Below are 20,252 nucleotides of genomic sequence, written 5' to 3'. Positions count from 1 at the left end.
CCTGGAACCCGCAGTACATTCCGTCCGAAAACCGCACCACATTAACCGGTTAAGGACACGGCCAGTTTTGACCTTGAGGACCGAACAATTTTTTTTATATTTCGCTCTCTGCATCCCGACGCTTATAACTTTTTCATTTTTTGTCCAACGTAGCTGTATGAGACTTTGTTTTTTGCTTGAGAACTTGTCCTTTTATGTAGGTACCATTTTTTTGGTACATTTAGATTATCGTTTAATTTCTATAAATTTTTATTTTGGCAAAAACGTAGAAAAAGAAAGCAGTTCCACTGTAGTTTTATTTTTTTACACCATACACCATTATACATTTATTGTACAGGTTGTTACGGACGTGGCAATACCAAATATGCTTATATTATTTCATGTTTTGGGACTTATATTTTGAAAAGTTTATTTATTGTTAAAAATGTGTGTTTCTGTGTATTTTTTTTTTTTTTAAATTATTTCTATTTAACAAAACTTTTTTTTTTACATTTTAATTTAACTTTTTTTTTTAAATCCCATAAAGGGATTTTTTATTTTGATTATGAACATTAATGTACTGGCATATATCTATATGCCAGTACATTAGCCTGTGTACTGATTGTGCACAGGCAGTTCTTAGGACATACCTAAGTATGCCCTAACGACAGGAAATATGGTCAGACTGCCCTGGGTTCTTCAATGTACCCTGGGCTGTCTGCCCATACCAGGTATAGCCATTGATCGATTCACAGGGATTTTCTGTGACGCGATAAAAGGGCATCCCCCCTCCTCTAATTTACTTTGAACGCCGCGATCCGCCGATAGAGCAGGGCTGCGGCTGTATATTACAGCCGCTGCCCCGTTCATCGTGGCGCGCGGATACTGGCTGCAACGCAGGACGAGAATACTCGTCCTGATGCGCTAAGTACCCGCCGCTCATGACGGAGTATTCTCGTCCTGTGTCGGCAACCAGTTAAATGCTGCACTGCAGGTCGATTTATTAAAATTTACGCTGCATTTTTTTCTGCCGCGTTGGCATGAGATTTTGTGAATCTCATCGACTTTACTGCTACTGCAAATGCGGAATTTATGTGCTGCCATTGATAGCTTTGCGGACTACAACATTGATACTGTACTATGACAGGGAACTGATAATCAATTATCTGTCACTAAAAACCCCTGAATACAATGCTCATATTGATCAGTGACTTCTCTACATATCTGTGTATACACATAGCTGGTAACGGTGATCTAATGGGCTGTTCTCATTAGATCGCTGTTATCAGTGATCTGTATATGGGGACAGCAGGGAACAAATAGATCATGTGTTTATTGCTAACCTGTGGCTCCATAGTAAAACACAAATAAATGAATATACAAATATAGCAAAATGTAAAAAATAATAAAGAAAAAATAATAAAACTATTAAAAAATTACACACACCTCTCCCATCCCACAAGCACCAGTATAAGAACCCCTATACATGATGTTTTTGCCTTCCGTCAGAGGTATACGTCGGTAGAACTTTAGATGTATGCCTACAACAGAAGGCTGCAACGTATCCCGCTGTATATGCATACAGTGGGAAACGTAGCCCAAACCTGAAGTTCTGTGCCCAGGGAAGCTTCTGACGTATCCATGTATGGACAGGAGCTACAATGTCGGAGTTCCCACCATAGCATCGAAAGCGCTCTGGCTGGGGACTCTGGCTCTGATGAAGCCCTTGATGTGACTGTCCATACGTATATGGACAATGATGTCAAGAGCTCTACGATGTCAAAGTCCCCAGCCAGCGCATTGGAATTGGCACTGGAGGTCCCTGATGTCACTGTCCATACATGGGCAGTGATGTCAGGAATGTTATAATGCTGGAGTCCCCTGCCAGAGCATCAGATGCGAACGCAAAAGTGGTATGAAGGGGGCCTTAGATATTTTTTGTGACATCAACACAGTTTGTCTGTGCAGTAGATGCTCAGTCATTAATACATACCTGACACGCAGAATGTATTGCCTTAAAGAGGCTCTGTCACCAGATTTTGCAACCCCTATCTGCTATTGCAGCAGATCGGCGCTGCAATGTAGATTACAGTAACGTTTTTATTTTTTTTTAAACGAGCATTTTTGGCCAAGTTATGACCATTTTTGTATTTATGCAAATGAGGCTTGCAAAAGTCCAACTGGGCGTGTATTATGTGCGTACATCGGGGCGTGTTTACTACTTTTACTAGCTGGGCGTTCTGACGAGAAGTATCATCCACTTCTCTTCAGAACGCCCAGCTTCTGGCAGTGCAGACACACAGCGTGTTCTCGAGAGATCACGCTGTGATGTCACTCACTTCCTGCCCCAGGTCCTGCATCGTGTCGGCCACATCGGCACCAGAGGCTACAGTTGATTCTGCAGCAGCATCAGCGTTTGCAGGTAAGTAGCTACATCGACTTACCTGCAAACGCCGATGCTGCTGCAGAATCAACTGTAGCCTCTGGTGCCGATGTGTCCTCGCTCGTCCGATACGATGCAGGACCTGGGGCAGGAAGTGAGTGACGTCACAGCGTGATCTCGCGAGAACACGCTGTGTCTGTGCACTGCCAGAAGCTGGGCATTGTGTAGAGAAGTGGATGATACTTCTCGTCAGAATGCCCAGCTAGTAAAAGAAGTAAACACGCCCCGAAAAATCGTATTATTTGCGGGCTTTGTAGTGCGCTTTATATTTCAGTGAAGCCTTCTCCAGGCTATGCTTTCGAAATACCTTTTAGTAATCAGCAAGTGTGGCATAAACGCATAAACTTGAAAAAAGTCGAACATTTTTGCATAAAGTAGCCATTCCTCAAAGACATCAACTTTTTCTTTTTACCAGAAAACTGGCGTAAAAGGCTTAAAAAAATCTTCCACTTTGTTGGAGTTTGTACCACTCCTCCATTATTTTTCTGCAAAGGCCAGATGTGCAATTGTATAACAAAAATCTGTAGGTGTGAGGTTTTTATGGGTAGTTCACGTGTGGTCACCTATATAGAAATTGATCAAGAACAATTCCACTAACTGATTCTTAAAGAAACAAAAAGTAACACAAACATTTCATGAAATGAAGGGTCTAACATTCAGTGGGGGTTCCTGGTACACATTCCCATTGATCTTGCCACCTGTTAGGCCCGTACACACAGCAGATATCCGAGGCATAAACTCTGAGATATATTTTTTTTCTCTCACTGTCTTTTCATTACTGTGACATATTTACTGTCTAAGGTTCCGTTCACACAGAGTTTTTTGCAGGCAGAAAAATCGGCCTCAAAATTCCTTTTTTTGTAGCGGTATCCTATGCAGTTTCCACGTCGAAACCAGCGCCAAAAATCTCAGTGTGAACAGGGCCTAAATGTTAATGTACTTGATCTCTATGAATTCTAAAATTGAATTTCTTTATTTTAGGACAGAGGAGGCTGATGGAGAGATGCAGGTGTCTTCTTCTTCAGATCCAGCATCGCAGAATGCCAATAGTGGCAGCACAGATTCTATTCACCAAGGTTTGTTCCTGCCTTGCGAGTAGTATGTGTCCTTTATCTTGATGGGAGGATTTCAGGGATTTTTTTCTGCTTACAGGAATATCATTCCTCCACCCTCCTAACATCCACCTGGGGCTATCTACAATTTTGATATTTCCCATTAAGTTTCTACTAAAAGATACAGAATTGTAGAGAGAAAACGCACCAGTCAAATAGTTTTAAACACTATTTGCAATTTGCACGTTCCCCTGTGTGTTCGTGAGTTTTCCTGGGCTACTTTAGTTTCCTCCATCGTTCCCAATCTTTGTACCAAATTAGGTGGCACATTTCAGCATCTCAGTTTGCATTTATGAACTGTATCTCAAAAACAGGACATAGATCCATCTTAGAAAGGATTTAAAAAAAAATCCAACTCACATTTACAGTGCTGTGAAAAAGTATTTGCCCCTCACTTCTATTTTTGCTAATATCTCACATTTAAATGTTTCAGATCATCCCAACACATTTTAATTTAAGATAAAGACAGCAAGAGTAAATACGAAATTCAGCTATTAAATGATCATTCCATTTATTGAGGCTAAAGATTTAACCCCTTACCGCCCGATGACATACTATTACGCCATGTTTTGTGGGTCGTTCTCGCAAACTGACGTAATAGTATGTAGTACGTGATGGTGCGGGTGCAGGAGATGTGCCCACGCCATCACTTGCAGATGTCGGCTGTATTACACAGCTAATACCCTCTAACTGCCGGAATCGGAGCAAGCTCCGGTCGCAGGCATTCAAACCCTTAGATGCCACAGTCGCTATTGACCACAGCATCTAAGTATTTGACAGAGGGTGGGAGCTCCCTCAGTACCCCATTTGCACGCCGCGAGTGATCGCGTTGTGCTGATTGGTTGCTATGGCAACTGGAGGCCTAATAATGTTCTCTTGTTTTGCCATGTACGGAAGCCTATTAGGCCCTGCCAACGACAGGGCTTAATAGGCTGCCTGAAGCTGACCGTTATAATGACATAAGTAGTGCAGTGTATTGTACAGACGATCAGAATATCAGGCCTTCAAGTCCCATTGTAGAAGTAAAAAAAAAAAAAAATTGTTTTGGAAAAATAAATAAATGAAAGTTTCAAGTAATAAAATAAATAATCCCTTTTTTGCTCTGATCAAGTACTTTATTTTTGGAAAAAAAATACTAAACGGCCTTTAAAGATGCTCTGTCACCAGATTTTGCAACCCCTATCTGCTATTGCAGCAGATCGGCGCTGCAATGTAGATTACAGTAACGTTTTTATTTTTTTTAAAACGAGCATTTTTGGCCAAGTTATGACCATTTTTGTATTTATGCAAATGAGGCTTGCAAAAGTACAACTGGGCGTGTTGAAAAGTAAAAGTACAACTGGGCGTGTATTATGTGCGTACATCGGGGCGTTTTTACTTCTTTTACTAGCTGGGCTTTCTGATGAGAAGTATCATCCACTTCTCTTCAGAACGCCCAGCTTCTGGCAGTGCAGATCTGTGACGTCACTCACAGGTCCTGCATCGTGTCAGACGAGCGAGGACACATCGGCACCAGAGGCTACAGATGATTCTGCAGCAGCATCGGCGTTTGCAGGTAAGTCGATGTAGCTACTTACCTGCAAACGCTGATGCTGCTGCAGAATCAACTGTAGCCTCTGGTGCCGATGTGTCCTCGCTCGTCTGACACGATGCAGGACCTGGGGAAGTGACGTCACAGCGTGATCTGCCAGAAGCTGGGCGTTCTGAAGAGAAGTGGATGATACTTCTCGTCAGAACGCCCAGCTAGTAAAAGTAGTAAAAACGCCCCGATGTACGCACATAATACACGCCCAGTTGTACTTTTACTTTTCAACACGCCCAGTTGTACTTTTGCAAGCCTCATTTGCATAAATACAAAAATGGTCATAACTTGGCCAAAAATGCTCGTTTTTTTAAAATAAAAACGTTACTGTAATCTACATTGCAGCGCCTATCTGCTGCAATAGCAGATAGGGGTTGCAAAATCTGATGACAGAGCCTCTTTAACTAACGGCCGGGATCGGAGACACCTCTGATCGCGCCTGTTTAACACCTTAGATGCCGCAGTCAATAACGACCATGGCATCTAAGTGATTAACTGAGTTAGCTACCTCAGTACCTCATCGGCCCACCATGTGCAGGATGGCCGTTATATAGTGGTTGGAGCCTTATGCTTCCGGCACCTGGAAGCAGACGGAACAGCTGATCGGTGCGGGGTCCAGGTATCCTGTGGATTGGTCATCAATATAAAAAAACAGCCCCCAACCTGGAGAAACCCTGTAACTATTTATGGGGTGTATGTCTCCAGTGACCTAATCTGGGCACAACATATTGCGCTCTGAAATGGTATATCTGTGAGAAAAATTCCAATTTTCAATCTACAACATGCTCTTAACACTAATTTACACCTTTGGGGTCAATATGTTCACTACACTTTTAAATGAATTTCTTGAGGGTTGTAGTTTCCAAAAAGGGGTTATTTCTCAGGGGTTCTCACTGTACCGGTATCTTAGGGCAGTGCAACATAGCGTTCGAAAACCATATTCGTACAATCTGCACTGCAGAAGCCAAATTGTGCTCTTTCAATTTTGAGCCCTGCCGTGTGTCCAAACCGCAAATTACAACCACTTATTAGGTATTGCCTCACTCAGGAGAAATTGCGTAACTATTCTATTCTGCCTTTTCACCTGTATTCCTTGTGAAAATGAAAACTATTGTACTAAAGCTACATATTATTTGAAAAAATTTAAATTTCAATTTTTACAGCCCAATTTTAATAAATTCTCCTGAAACATCTGTGGGTCAAAATACTCACTACACCCAAGATGAATTCCTTGAGAGGTGTAGTTTACTAAAAGTGCTAATTTTTTAGGGGTTTCCTTTGTACTGGTACCTCAAGGGCTTTGCAAATGCGACATTGCATCAGAAAACCATTCCAGCAAAATCTGAGCTCCAAAAGCCAAATGGCGCTCCTTCCGTTCTGGGCCGTGCTTTGTGCCCAAATATAAATTTTTGACTACATAAGGGGTATTGCCATACTTGGGAGTAACTGTGTAATAAATGTTGGGGTGTTTTTTCTCTTATAGTCTTTGTGAAAAATAAAATTCTAAGCACAAAACGACATAAAAATAGAAAAATTAATTTTTTCCAATAATATGTACCAATTCTAATAAATTTGCTGAAACACCTGTGGGGTCAGAATGCTCACTACACCACTAGGTTTTTTAAGAAGTGTAGTTTGCAAAATGGGGTTACTTTTTGGGGTTTCCACTGTACTGGTACCTCAGGGGCTTTGCAAATGTAAAACGGTGTCAGAAATCCATTTCAGCAATATCTGCACTCCAGAAGCCAAAATAGTGCTCCCTACCTACACGGCCCAATTTTAATAAACCCTATCTGTGGGGGCAAAATCCTCGCTACACCACTAGATATACTCCTTGAGGGGTGTAGATTCCAGAATGGAGACTTGTTGGGGGTGATTCTTATGTTTTAACACCTCAAGGCATCTTTAAACATAAAATGGTGTCTGGAAAACATCCTAATAAACGAAAGGCTAATGAGGCTCATTAGCCCTGAACCACTGAAGATGCCACATCTGTAGCGAAACATGTCGGGGGGCTGACCGTGTTTTAATACAATGTGTTAGATGACAGTTAGACTAATAACAGCAGATGGAGTCGATGCAGCATACTGCAGCCGCTGATTTAAGACTAATAGATACTACTTGCTACTAAATAAACTGATATTCAGGCTTTGTGCCGCACAAGTTATTCAGTGTCCGTTTCACATTGGTCATTTTAAAGATATTTTGGTTATTTTTTTATCTCAATTTGGAATTAATGAAAGTTATATTTTTTTAAATTTCGTCATATAGGTAGTTGGAAAATAAGGGCTTTTTCTTGCCTCTTGGCAAATTGGTTATAGATTGTGTTTCAATCAAGTAGCACATTAGGGCCAAACATGGGATATTTCTAAAAACTGCAGAATCTCTGTAATAAATATTTAGTTGGGGTTCTCTGTTTACACCTGCTGTGTTATTGAAATAAATGGATTCAAATTAAATATCTGCAAATAAAAAATGAAATTGACAAATTTCGCCTACACTTTGTAAACTTTAGGAATTTCACAGGAAAAAATAAATCATGTGATTGGCTTTCATTATCTGCCTTTGGATGACCACCTATATTGCGTTCTTGCTCCCGTGTTGTATTTGTCATAGACTGCCTAAATAAAGTGGAAACTAGGATTTCCTTTTACCCACTTCACGTCGCTGGACCTTTCTTCTGCTTCTCCTATTAATGTGATGTAGTTACCTCGTATTTCCGCAGTATAAAAATATGCTGCGGAAAACTTCACAATGTAATGCTATGGGAAAAAATTTTGGCAACTTGTCAGATATTGCAGTTGCTTGTGTTGAGAAATATTTTTGCCATAGGATTACATTGTGAAGTTTTCCACAGCGTATTTTTACGCTGCAGAAATACAAGGCAAATATATCACGTGTAACTGCACCCAAACTTGCTTAACCCCTTAACGCTCAGCGACGTTCTATTCTGTCATGCTGACCGCCCCATTCGCGCTCAGTGACGGAATAGTACGTCGCTGGAGTAACGGCCATTTCGACCGTCTTCCCGACACATACAGGATCTGTGACAGCTGCTGTCTTGTACAGCGGTTGCCGCAGCTCCTATTGCGGGTACCGATCGCTATGTCCCCGCTGATTAACCCCTTAAAAGCCGCGTTCAATATCGATCGCAGCTTTTTAAGGATTAAGCTACCATCGCCGGCCTGCTACACGATAGCGGCCGGCGATGGTGACTATGGCAACCGGACACCTAACAATGGTGTCCGGCTATGCCATCGACGGAAGCCTAGTGGGTCCTGACAAAGTCAGGAACCACTATGCTTGCTGTCAGTGAGTAGCTGACAGTTCTAATACACTGCACTACGCATGTAGTGCAGTGTATTAGAATAGCGATCAGGGCCTCCTGCCCTCAAGGCCCCTAGTTGGACAAAGTAATAAAGTAAAAAAAATAAGAAAATAAAAGTTTTAAAAGTAATAAAAGTAAAAATCACCCTTTTTCCCTTATCAGTCCCTTATTATTAATAAAAATATATAAACAAACAAATAAACTATACATAATTGGTATCGCCGCGTCCGTAACAACCTGAACTACAAAATTATTTCGTTATTTATCCCGCGCGGTGAACGCCGTAAAAGAAAATAATAATAAACCGTACCAGAATCACAATTGTTTGGTCACTTGACCTCCCAAAAAATGGAATAAAAAGAGATCAAAAAGTCGCATGTACCTAAAATGGTACTGATCGAAACTACAGTTCATTACGCAAAAAATAAGTCCTCACACGGCTTTCTTGATGAAAAAATAAAAAAGTTCTGGCTCTTAGAATAAGGTAACACAAAGTAAATGATTTTTTACAAAAAGTATTTTATTGTGCAAACGCCATAAGACATAAAGAAAAGATTAACATATGGTATCGCCGTAATCGTATCGCCCCGCAGAATAAAGTGAATGTGTCATTTATAGTGCACGGTGAACGCTGTAAACAAATAGAATAAAAAAAACAAAGGCCCCTCAAAGCAACTTCGGAACTGAACTGGAACCTAAAAAAAATAAAAAAATGAGGCAATACTTCGCTTCTTACATTATATTGATAATGAGCAGTGCCCACCCCGAGATGACCCCAGTTTTGACCGTTTGTATAAACGGAGACCCCTATTAGACCGTTTTAGTGCCCGATTTTCCCAAGCTTACACCCCCAAGAAGTGTATTTCTATTGTGTCCTTGGTACATTTTAAATGGAGGCTTCAATTCCTCCAGTACCTGCCGAGTAAGAGGGCAAGGTATGGCGTGAAGATGTATAAGCTGTGCGAGAATGCATCAGGGTATATGTACAAATTTAGGATATATGAGGGGAAGGACACCAGTATTCAACCCCCAGAATGCCCCCCCCCCCTTACTGGGAGTTAATTCAAAAATTGTGTGGGATTTGGTGCACCCACTGCTGGACCAGGGTTACCACCTCTACCTGGATAATTTTTATACCAGCGCCCCACTCCAAGTGTCCCGCTGTAATGTCGGGGTAGGGAAACAGACAAGTAAGCCCTAATCTACCCGCCACTCAGTCCCTGCCTACTTGCAACGACCCGCCCTAGGCGACGGGGTACAACTGGGCGACGGTCCCTACACTCAATAGGTGCACGACAGACAAACAGACAAGGGTACAAAGAAGCCAGGGAAATTGGGAAGTTGCCCACGGGGACACCGTGAGCAACAAGCGAAGTGAACGAGCCGAGTCAAGCCAGGAGATGAGCGAGGTACAAAAACGCTGAGCATGAGAGTGGTCAGTAAAGCCAAGGTCAATCACAAGCAGAGGATCAGTAGTTCAAGAAGCTGCAGCAGGGCCAGGAAACCAACAGAGAAGAATCACAAGCAAAGGAGGAACAGGAAAGGCAGGTATAAATAGACAGAGGGCGGGAGCTAGCTCCGTCTGGCCAGGCTGTGATAGGCTCTCCCACTCCTAAGCCTGCCATCCTGGGTGGTGGAAGATGGAGTCAGTCTCACAGACATAGAAGCAGGTGCAGACTGATTACCTATGGGCGTCGACACTGAAGTTGTGTCTGGCAGATCCTTTACACCCGCTTCCAGAAGTACTGCGGCATGCAGCACTGCTAGAAGAAATCTGAGAGGCCTCCCTAAGACTCTTCTTGGGCAAACAAGAAGGGGTGAGAGCAGGGCTCATTGTAGCAGCAACATATTGTGTGTCAAGTACAAGGACAAAAGAGATGTCCTTGTATTGACAACATTACATGGCCACACCAGTACCCATGTACCTGTACAAGGTACCAGTACAGAGACCCCCAAACCAGACTGCATCCTGGACTATAATAGGTACATGGGAGGGGTGGACTTGTCAGATCAAGTCCTGAAGCCCTACAGCGCCATGCGGTGTGGTATGAGAAGCTGGCCGAGCATATCGTACCGATGGCATTGTACAATGCGTACGTGCTACGTCGATGTACAGGCCAGACGGGAACTTTCCTGGAATTTCAAGAGGTGGTTATCAAGAAACTAATTTTTAGGGACCAAGAAGGGGGGGGGGCACCCAGTACTTCTGGAAGCGAGGCCACACGCATCGTACCGGGGCAACACTTTCCAGGAGAAATTCCCCAAACTGGCAAGAAGGGAAAAAGTCAAAAGAGGTGCAAGGTCTGCTATAAGAGGGGGATAAGGAAGGACACAATATACCAATGTGACACGTGTCCCGAGAAACTAAGGCTCTGTATGAAAGAGTATTTTAAAATGTATCATACATCCCTTGATTTTTAATCTACCCCAGTTTTACTTTTCCTGAAACGCGTAGGCTATCAATTCCATTGAACCTCCCTCTGTACTAGGAAATTATCCTGCCGATTTTGCTTTCAAACAATTAAATAAAACTTGGAAGAAGTTTCCTTTTTATCCACACCAGCGCTGGATCCAATCTTTGTTCTCTTCTTCTACTCCATACCGTGTGCCGACACGAGGATCCGAGCGCGATAAGCAGTGCAAGTCTGCGTATAAGGTGAGCTGGAGGCTCTCTCTCTTTTCCAGTTTTACTTACCCTGATGCACTCCGCACAGCTTATCCCCCCTCGTCTTTCCCTTCTGAGCCCTGCTACGTGCCCAGGCAGCTGATAACAGCCACATTGAGGGTATTGCCATGCCCATGAGAACCCACATTACAGTTTATGGGGTGTATGTCTCCGGTCAAAATGCTCACTACACCTCTAGATGAATGCCTTAAGGGTGTAGTTTTTAAAATGTTTTTAAAAACCAGGGTTCTGTATGATCGTGTTTTAAAATTTATCATAGATCCCTTAGATTTTTAATCTACCCTGACACACTCCGCATCGGGTTATCCTCCTCATCTTTCCCTTCTGAGCCTTGCTGTGTGCCCAGGCAGCTGATAACAGCCACTTGTAGGGTATTGCCGTACCCAGGAGAACCCATATTACGGTTTATGGGGTGTATATCTCCGGTGGCGCATGCTGGGCACAATATATTGGACACTGAAAGGGCATATATGTATAGAAAATTGCAAATCTCACTCTGCATCATCTGCTGCGCATTATCTGTTACACAATACCTGTGGGATCAAAATGCTCATTACACCTCTAGATGAATGCCTTAAGGGGTGTAGATTTTAAAATGGGGTCACTTCTTGGGGGTTTCAACTGTACTGGTACCTCAGGGGCTTCTGCATACATGACTTCGCACCAGAAAATCCCCAGTAGGCCAAATGGTGGTCCTTTCCTTCTGAGCCCTCCCATGGGCTCAAACTGCAGTTTATCACCACAAATGGGGTATTGCCACGCTCAGGAAAAATTGGGCAACAAAATGGGGTATTTTATTTCTTGTGAAAATAAGAAATTTTGAGCTAAAACTACATATTATTTGAAAAAATAAAAACATTTTTAATTCCCAGCCCAATTCAAATAAGTTCTGTGAAGAAACTATGGGGTCTAAATGGTCACATTACCCATAAATTAATTCCTTGAGGGGTGTAGTTTCCAAAATGGGGTTCCTTCTGGTGGGTTTCCATTGCTTTGATACCTCTAGGGCTCTGCAAATGCGACATGGCACCCGAAAAACAATCCAGTAAAATCTGCACTCCAAAGAACACACAGCGCTCCTTCCCTTCTGAGCCCTCCCATGGGCCCAAACGGCAGTTTATCGCCACAAATGGGGTATTGCTGCACTCAGGAGAAATTGGGCAACAAAATGGGGTATTTTGTTCCCTGTGAAAATAAGAAATTTTGATTAAAAAAATGACATTTTTTCCAATAAGATGTCATTTTTCATTTCACAGCCCAATTCAAATACGTGCTGTGTAAAAACTGTGGGGTTAAAATGGTAACAACAACCATACATTAATTCCTTGAGGGGTGTAGTTTCCGAAATGGTGTCACTTTTGGGGGATTCCTACTGTTTTGGCACCTCAATACCTCTTCAAACCTGGCATGCTGCCTAAAATATATTCTAATAAAAAAGAGGCCTCAAAATGTACTAGGTCCTTTGATTCTGGGGCTTGTGTTTTAGTCCACGAGCACACTAGAGACACATGTGGGACATTTCTAAAAACTGCAGAATCTGGACAATACATATTTAGTAGTTTCTCTGGTAAAACCTTCTGTGTTACAGAAAAAAATGTAATACAATTGAAATTCAGCAAGAAAAATGAAATTAGCAAATTTCACCTCTACTTTACGTTAATTCATGTGAAATGCCTAAAGGGTTAAATAAACTTTCAAAATTCTGTTTTGAATACTTTGAGGGGTCTAGTTTTCAAAATGGTGTGTTTTATGGGGGTTTCTAATACAAAGGCCCCTCAAAGCCTCCTCGGAACCGAACAGGTACCTTAAAAAAAAAAAGGCTTTTGAAATTTTCTTAAAAATATGAGAAATTGCTGTTTATGTTCTAAGCCTTGTAACGTCCAAGAAAAATAAAAGCATGTTCAAAAAACAATGCCAATCTAAAGTAGACATATGGGAAATGTGAACTAGTAACTATTTTGTGTGGTATAACCATCTGTTTTACAAGCAGATGCATTTAAATTCTGAAAAATTCCATTTTTTATAAATTTTCTCTACATTCTGCAATTTTTCACCAATAAACACTGAATATATTGTCCAAATTTTACCACTAACATAAAGCCCAAAGTGTCATGAGAAAACAATCTCAGAATCGCTTGGATAGGTTTAAGCATTCCGACGTTATTACCACATAAAGTGAAATATGTCAGATTTGAAAAATGGGCTCTGAGCCTTAAAGAGGCTCTGTCACCAGATTATCAAATCCCTATCTCCTATTGCATGTGATTTGGCGCTGCAATGTAGATAACTGTAACGTGTTTTTTTTGAAAAACGATCATTTTTGGCCAAGTTATGAGCAATTTTATATTTATGCAAATGAGCCTTTCTAATGGACAACTGGGAGTGTGTTTTCTCTTATTTCCAACTGGGCGTGTATTGTGTTTGTAACATCTGGGCGTGTTTACTTGTTTTACTAGCTGGGCGTTGTGAATAGAAGTGTATGATGCTGACATATGATGCTGACAAACACTTCTATTCACAACGCCCAGCTAGTAAAACAAGTAAACACGCCCAGATGTTACAAACACAATACACGCCCAGTTGGAAATAAGAGAAAACACACTCCCAGTTGTCCATTAGAAAGGCTCATTTGCATAAATATAAAATTGCTCATAACTTGGCCAAAAATTATCGTTTAAAAAAAAATAAAAAATGTTACTGTTATCTACATTGCAGCGCCGATCACATGCAATAGGAGATAGGGATTTGATAATCTGGTGACAGAGCCTCTTTAAGGCCCAAACTAGGCTGCGTCCTTAAGGGGTTAGTTCTGTTTTGAATACGTTGAGGGGTGTGTTTTTTAAAATGGGGTGATTTATAAGGAGTTGCTAATATACAGTATATAGGCCCTCACAGCCACTTTAGAACTGAACTGGTGCACACAAAAAATATGTTTTGCAAATTTTATTGAAAGGTGAAAAACTGCTATTAAACCTATTAACTTTATAACGTCCGAAAAAAACTAAGATCAAATTTAAAAAAAACTATGCCTACTTAAGGAAAACATATGGTAAATCTTATTTATTAAAACATTTGTGTGGTATCAATATCCATTTTAGAAGCTAAGGATTTGAAATGTAGAAAAATGCTAATTTTTCCAAATTTTCATACAATTCAGGTTATGTTTTAGACGTAAAGAGAAAATATGTTGACCAAAATTCACCTCTAACATAAAGTACAATGTGTCACAAGAAAACATTCTCGAATGTTGTATAAATAAAAGCATTTCAAAGTTATTACCACATAAAGTGACACATGTCAGATTTGAAAAATGGGGCTAAAATAGTCTTTAACCCCTTAAGGATGCAGCCTAATTTGGGCCTTAAGGCTCAGAGCCCATTTTTCCAATCTGACATATTTCACTTTATGTGGTAATAACTTTGGAATGCTTAAACCTATCCAAGCAATTCTGGGATTGTTTTCTCGTGAGACATTGTGCTTTATGTTAGTGTTAAAATTTGGTCGATATATTCAGTGTTTATTTGTGAAAAATAGCAAAATTTAGAGAAAATTTGGCAAAAATCACATTTTTCTGAATTTTAATGCATCTGCTTATACCACCCAAAATAGTTACTAGTTCACATTTCCCATATGTCTACTATATGTTGGCATCATTTTTTGAACATTCTTTGTTTTTTCTTGGACGTTACAAGGCTTAGAACATAAGCAGCAATTTCTCATATTTTGAATAAGATTTCAAAAGCCACCTCTTTTAGGTACCAGTTCAGTACTGAAGTGGCTTTGAGGGGCCTATATATTAGAAACCCCTATCAAACACCCCATTTTAGAAACTAAACCCCTCAAGGTATTCAAAACAGCATTTAGAAAGTTTATTAACCCTTTAGGTGTTTCACAGGAATTTACACCAAAGTAAAGGTGAAATTTACAAATTTAATTTTTTTGTCAGAAAATCCTTTTTATTCAAAAAAAAATTCTGTAAACCAGAAGTTTTACCAGAGAAACACAACTCCATGTTTATTGCCCAGATTCTGCAGTTTTTAGAAATATCTCACATGTGGCCCTAGTTTGGTAATGGACTGAAGCACCGGCCTCCGAAGCAAAGGCGCACCTAGTGGATTTTGGGGCATCCTTTTTATTAGGCATCATGTCCGGTTTGAAGAGGTCTTGTGGTGCCAAAACAGTGGAAACCCCCCAAAACTGAGCCTTATTTTGCAAACTACACCCCTTAAGGAACTTATCGAAGGGTATAGTGGGCATTTAGAGCCCACAGGTTTTTTTGCTGCATTTTGTGTATTTAGGCTATGCAATTGAAAATCAAATTTTTCCAATACAAGGTACAAATTTTTAATTTTGACAAGGAATAAAGGAGAAAAAGCCCCCCAAACATTTGTAAAGCAATTTCTCCCAATTACAGCAATACCCCATATGTGGTCATAAACTGCTGGTTGGACAAACAGCAGGGCTCAAAAAGGCATGAGTGATATTTGGCATGTAAATTTTGCTGGATTGGTTTCTGGGCACCATATCGCATTTGCAGAGCTTCTGATGTACCAGAACAGGGGAAATCCCTTAAAAGTGACCACATTTTGGAAACTAGACCCCTTGAGGAATTCATTGTAGTTTTCATGGTGTGCGTGCGACTTTTTGATCCGTTTTTATTTTATTTTTAAGAGGCGTGGTGACTAAAAAACAGCAATTCTACTATTGTTTTTTATTCTATTTTTTTACAGTGTTCACCGTGCGCTATAAATGACATTCACTTTATTCTGCGGGTCGATACGATTACGGCGATACCATATGTTTATAGGTTTTTTTTATGTCTTATGGCGTTTGCACAATAAAATACTTTTTATAAAAAATCATTTACTTTTTGTGTTGCCATATTCTAAGAGCCATAACTTTTTTTATTTTTCCATCAAGAAAGCCATGTGAGGATTTTTTGCGTAACAAATTGCAGTTTCGATCAGTACCATTTTGATATCTTTTTTTTATTCCATTTTTTGGGAGGTGAAGTGACCAAAAAATTGTGATTCTGGTATGGTTTATTATTATTTTCTTTTATAGCGTTCACCACGCAGGATACATAACAAAATAATTTTGTAGTTCAGGCCATTACGGACGCGGCGATACCAATTATGTATAGTTTATGTGTTTATTTATTTTTATTAATAATAAAGGACTGATCAGGAAAAAAGGGATTTTTTTTAAAACTTTTAAAACGTTTATTTTTACACAACTTTTTTTAACTTTATTACTTTGTCCCACTAGGGGACTTGTGGGCAGGAGGCTCTGATCGCAATTCTGATACACTGCACTACATGCGTAGTGCAGTGTATTAGAGCGGTTAGCTACTCGCTGACTGCAAGCATAGTGGGTCCTGACTTAGTCAGGGCCCACTAGGCTTTCGTAGATGGCATAGCCGGACAACATTAATAGGTGTCCGGTTGCCATAGCAACCATCGCTACCCACTATCATGTAGCGGGCCGTCGATGGTAGTTTAACCCCTAAGAAGCCGCGATTGCTATTGAACACGGCTTCTAAGGGTTTAATCAGCAGGGACACGGCGATCGGTCCCCGCTGAAGGAGCTGCGCCAACTGCTGTACGAGACAGCAGTTGTCACAGCTCCTGTATGTGTTGGGAGGGCGGCCTAAATGGCCGTTTCTCCCGTGAAGTACTATTCCGTCACTGAGCGCGAACGATTCACGACGGAATAGTACATCGCTGAGCGCGAAGGGGTTAAAGACTATGAAAACCTTTGTAGCCATTTTTTTATTTATTTTTTTTATTAATTCTTTCCTATCACAGCTATTTTTGGGATTTAAATTTTTTCCTCCCCACCTTCCAAAAGCCCTAATTTTTTTAATGTTTCCTTCGATAAAACCATATGAGGGCTTGTTTTTGAGGGGCAAGTTGTAGTTTTTCATGGCACCATTTATTGTACCATATAATGTATTGGGAAACTGGAAAAACATTGTGGGGTGGAGTAGGAAAAAAACAGCAATTCCTCAATCTTTTGATTGCTTTTGTTTTTACGGCTTTCACAGTACAGTAAAAAGGGCATGTTAACTTTATACTACGGGTCAATACGAATACGGCGATACCAAATTTATATAGTTTTTGTTTTTTTTATGTTTTACTACTTTTACAAAGAATAAACGAATTGTTAAAAATCAAATGTGTTTTGTCACCACATCCTGAGAGCCATAACTTTTTATTTTTCCATTGATTAAGTGTTATTAGGCCTGTTTTTTTGCGGGGCGAGCTGTAGTTTCTATTAGTACCATTTTATGCTACAATAGACTTTTTGATTACTTTTTATTTTGTTTTTTTGTGGGCTATGAACTGACCAAAAAACTGCGATTATGGCGGCTTAATTTTTTATGGCGTTCACCGTGCGAGTTAAATAATGGTATATTGTAATAGTTTGGACTCTTATGGACGCGGCGATACCAATTTCTTTATTTTTTTTATGTTACTTTATAGGAAAAGTTATATATATATATATATATATATATATATATATATATATATACCCCTGTTAAAATGACAGGTTTTTGTCATTTTACGAAATCAGTCGAAGATGAATCACTTCAGAACTTTTTCCACCTTTAGGCTATGTTCACACAGTATTTTGGGGGAGGAATATCTGCCTCAAAATTCCGTTTGGAACTTTGAGGCAGATATTCCTCTCCCTGCACGCCGATTTTCGCGGCAATTATCGCGCCGTTTTTCGCCCGCGGCCATTGAGCGCCGCGGGCATAAAACAGCGAGATATACGCTTTCTCCTGCCTCCCATTGAAGTCAATGGGAGGTCAGAGGCGGAAGCGCCCGATGATAGGGCATGTCGCTTCTTTTTCCCGCGAGGCAGTTTTACTGCTCGCGGGAAAAAGACGCCGACGCCTCCCATTGAAATCAATGGGAGGCGTTCTCGGGCCGTTTCTGCCGAGTTTTGCGACGCGGTTTCCGCGTCAAAAAACTCGGCAAAAGACCCCGTGTGAACATAGCCTAAATGTCACCTATAATCTGTACAATTCCATTGAAAAACAAACTGAAATCTTTTAGGGTGGAAAAATAATATTGAAGAAAAAGAATTATGTGGTTGCATAAATATCCACACCCTTAAACTAATACTTTGTTGAATTACCCTTTGACTTTATGACAACATTCAGTCTTTTTGGGTAGAAGTCTATCAGCATGGCCCATCTTGACTTGGCAATTGTTGCCCACTCTTCCTTGCAAAAGCGCTCCAAATCTGTCAGATTGCGAGGGCAACTCCTGTGTACAGCCCTCTTCAGGTCACCACACAGATTTTCAATGGGATTCAGGTCTGGGCTCTGGCTGGGCCATTCCTAAACATTGATCTTCTTATGGTGAAGCCATTCTTTTGTTGATTTGGAGGTTTGCTTTAGGTCGTTGTCGTGCTGAAAGGTGAAAATCCTCTTCATCTTCAGCTTTTTATAAGAGGCCTGCAGGTTTTGTGCCAATATTGACTGTTATTTGGAACCGTTCATAATTCCCTCCTCCTTGACTAAAGCCCCAGTTCCAGCTGCAGAAAAACAGACCCAAAGCATAATGCTGCCTCCACCATGCTTCACTGTGGGTATGGTGTTCTTTTGGTGATGTGCAGTGACATACCTTTTGGAATTATGGCCAAAAAGTTCAACCTTGGTCTCATCAGACCATAACACGTTTTCCCACATGCTTTTGACAGACTTGATGTAGGTCTTTGCAAAACATAGCCAGGCTTGGATGTTTTTCTTTGTTAGAAAGGCATAAATAATGGCAGCTGTGTACCGACTACTATTTAACATGAGTTTAAACGTGATAGGCTAATTCTTTTTTTAAATTCTTTTATTTTTCCGTTTTCCAACACACAAATATAATGGTGCAGACATATGCAGCACAGACATCGGCCCACAGGCCAGCATAAGTAAATATGAGTGCAAAGAAACACAAAGAACAACGTGCAGCTGAAATCAATATTGATAAAGAAACTCCTGTATACACCCTGAACCCGCAGCCATGCATAATAACCCGTAAGGGAACAGGAAAGAGATAGAAAGAAACGAAAGAGAAGAGGGGACAGAAAGGAAAAGGAAGGAGAGAGAACTAACCTGAAGTATTGGGCCTAGGGATTATGCACAAGAGGCCATGATGGTTCTATACTCCACAGACGATTGAAACCTAATCCAGACACGCCATGTTTTAAGGAATTTAGCATGGGGTCCTCTCATTGATGTCGTGAAGTCCTCAATTCTCATAATCTCCTGGATCTTGCTGAACCACATGCCCACCGACAGGGGGCAAGATTGTCTCCAATTTGCATTCACCAAATGGCGAACCACTGAGCATCGGTACGCCGATAATGGAACATCACACAGATGGAGCAAGAAGAGGCCCAGAGATCGCGTTAGGGGGAAATCCATAAATTTCGAGGAAATGCGCCACACCTCAGACCAGAAATCGGTTAACTGCGGGCAATCCCAAAAAATAGCTAAAATTGTACCCACATGGTCACCACATCTCCAACACCACGGCGAGACCGCAGGTATCATCGCATGCAATCTGAATCGCGACAGGATCTTAAATCCCGCCTCCTGAAATCTGCTAGCCATAGAGGATTTATGCGTCATAGTGAACAAGCGATCCTTATGTTCCGAAGTGAATGTTAGACCCAAGTCCCTCTCCCAGCTAAGCAAGTAGGAAGGTATGGAAAGATTGCATGGAGAGATCAGGAGAGCATAAAGTCTGGACAACGAGTGACGCACCGTGCCCGTACAAAGGAGTTCGAAAGGGGAACTATCTCGTGAGTATGCCGATGAGTTAGGTAGGGACGCGAGGAAGTGTCTCAACTGGGGGACCTGCCATGTAGTAAAGGAGATAGGGTCTGACAAAGACTCCAACTGTGAGCTAGTCATCCATGTCTCATCCTGTATAAAATGGGTGGCATGTCCCTTACCCGCCCTCAACCAGATCTGAAAGGGGCCCCTTTCCCGCCCTGGTGGGAATGCAGGATTGCCCAAAATCAGAAACAAGGGGAGGAAGACGGAGAAATCTCCTTTCGGGGAAAAAGCCGTGACGCAGCCGCCAGGGTGGGCCCGATAGTCGGATGCGTCCGCG

The 20,252-nt window shown here is 41.1% G+C and overlaps 1 protein-coding gene across 2 annotated transcripts in view; it reads left to right on the top strand.

Annotated features, from left to right (window-relative positions):
- SH2B3 (SH2B adaptor protein 3) overlaps positions 1 to 20,252 on the top strand; it is a 191,306-nt gene that overhangs the window by 153,151 nt on the left and 17,903 nt on the right. For both annotated transcript variants that reach the window (XM_075854770.1, XM_075854769.1), the window contains one exon: positions 3,404 to 3,498. In XM_075854770.1, coding sequence (XP_075710885.1) covers positions 3,404 to 3,498 — 95 coding nt within the window. The remainder of the gene's footprint in view (positions 1 to 3,403; positions 3,499 to 20,252) is intronic.

This window comes from Rhinoderma darwinii, chromosome 1 (assembly GCF_050947455.1).
Source record: "Rhinoderma darwinii isolate aRhiDar2 chromosome 1, aRhiDar2.hap1, whole genome shotgun sequence".
NCBI classification, from domain to species: Eukaryota; Metazoa; Chordata; class Amphibia; order Anura; family Rhinodermatidae; genus Rhinoderma; species Rhinoderma darwinii.
Note: the sequence above shows the minus strand (reverse complement) of the source record. Positions and strands in the feature narration are given on the sequence as shown.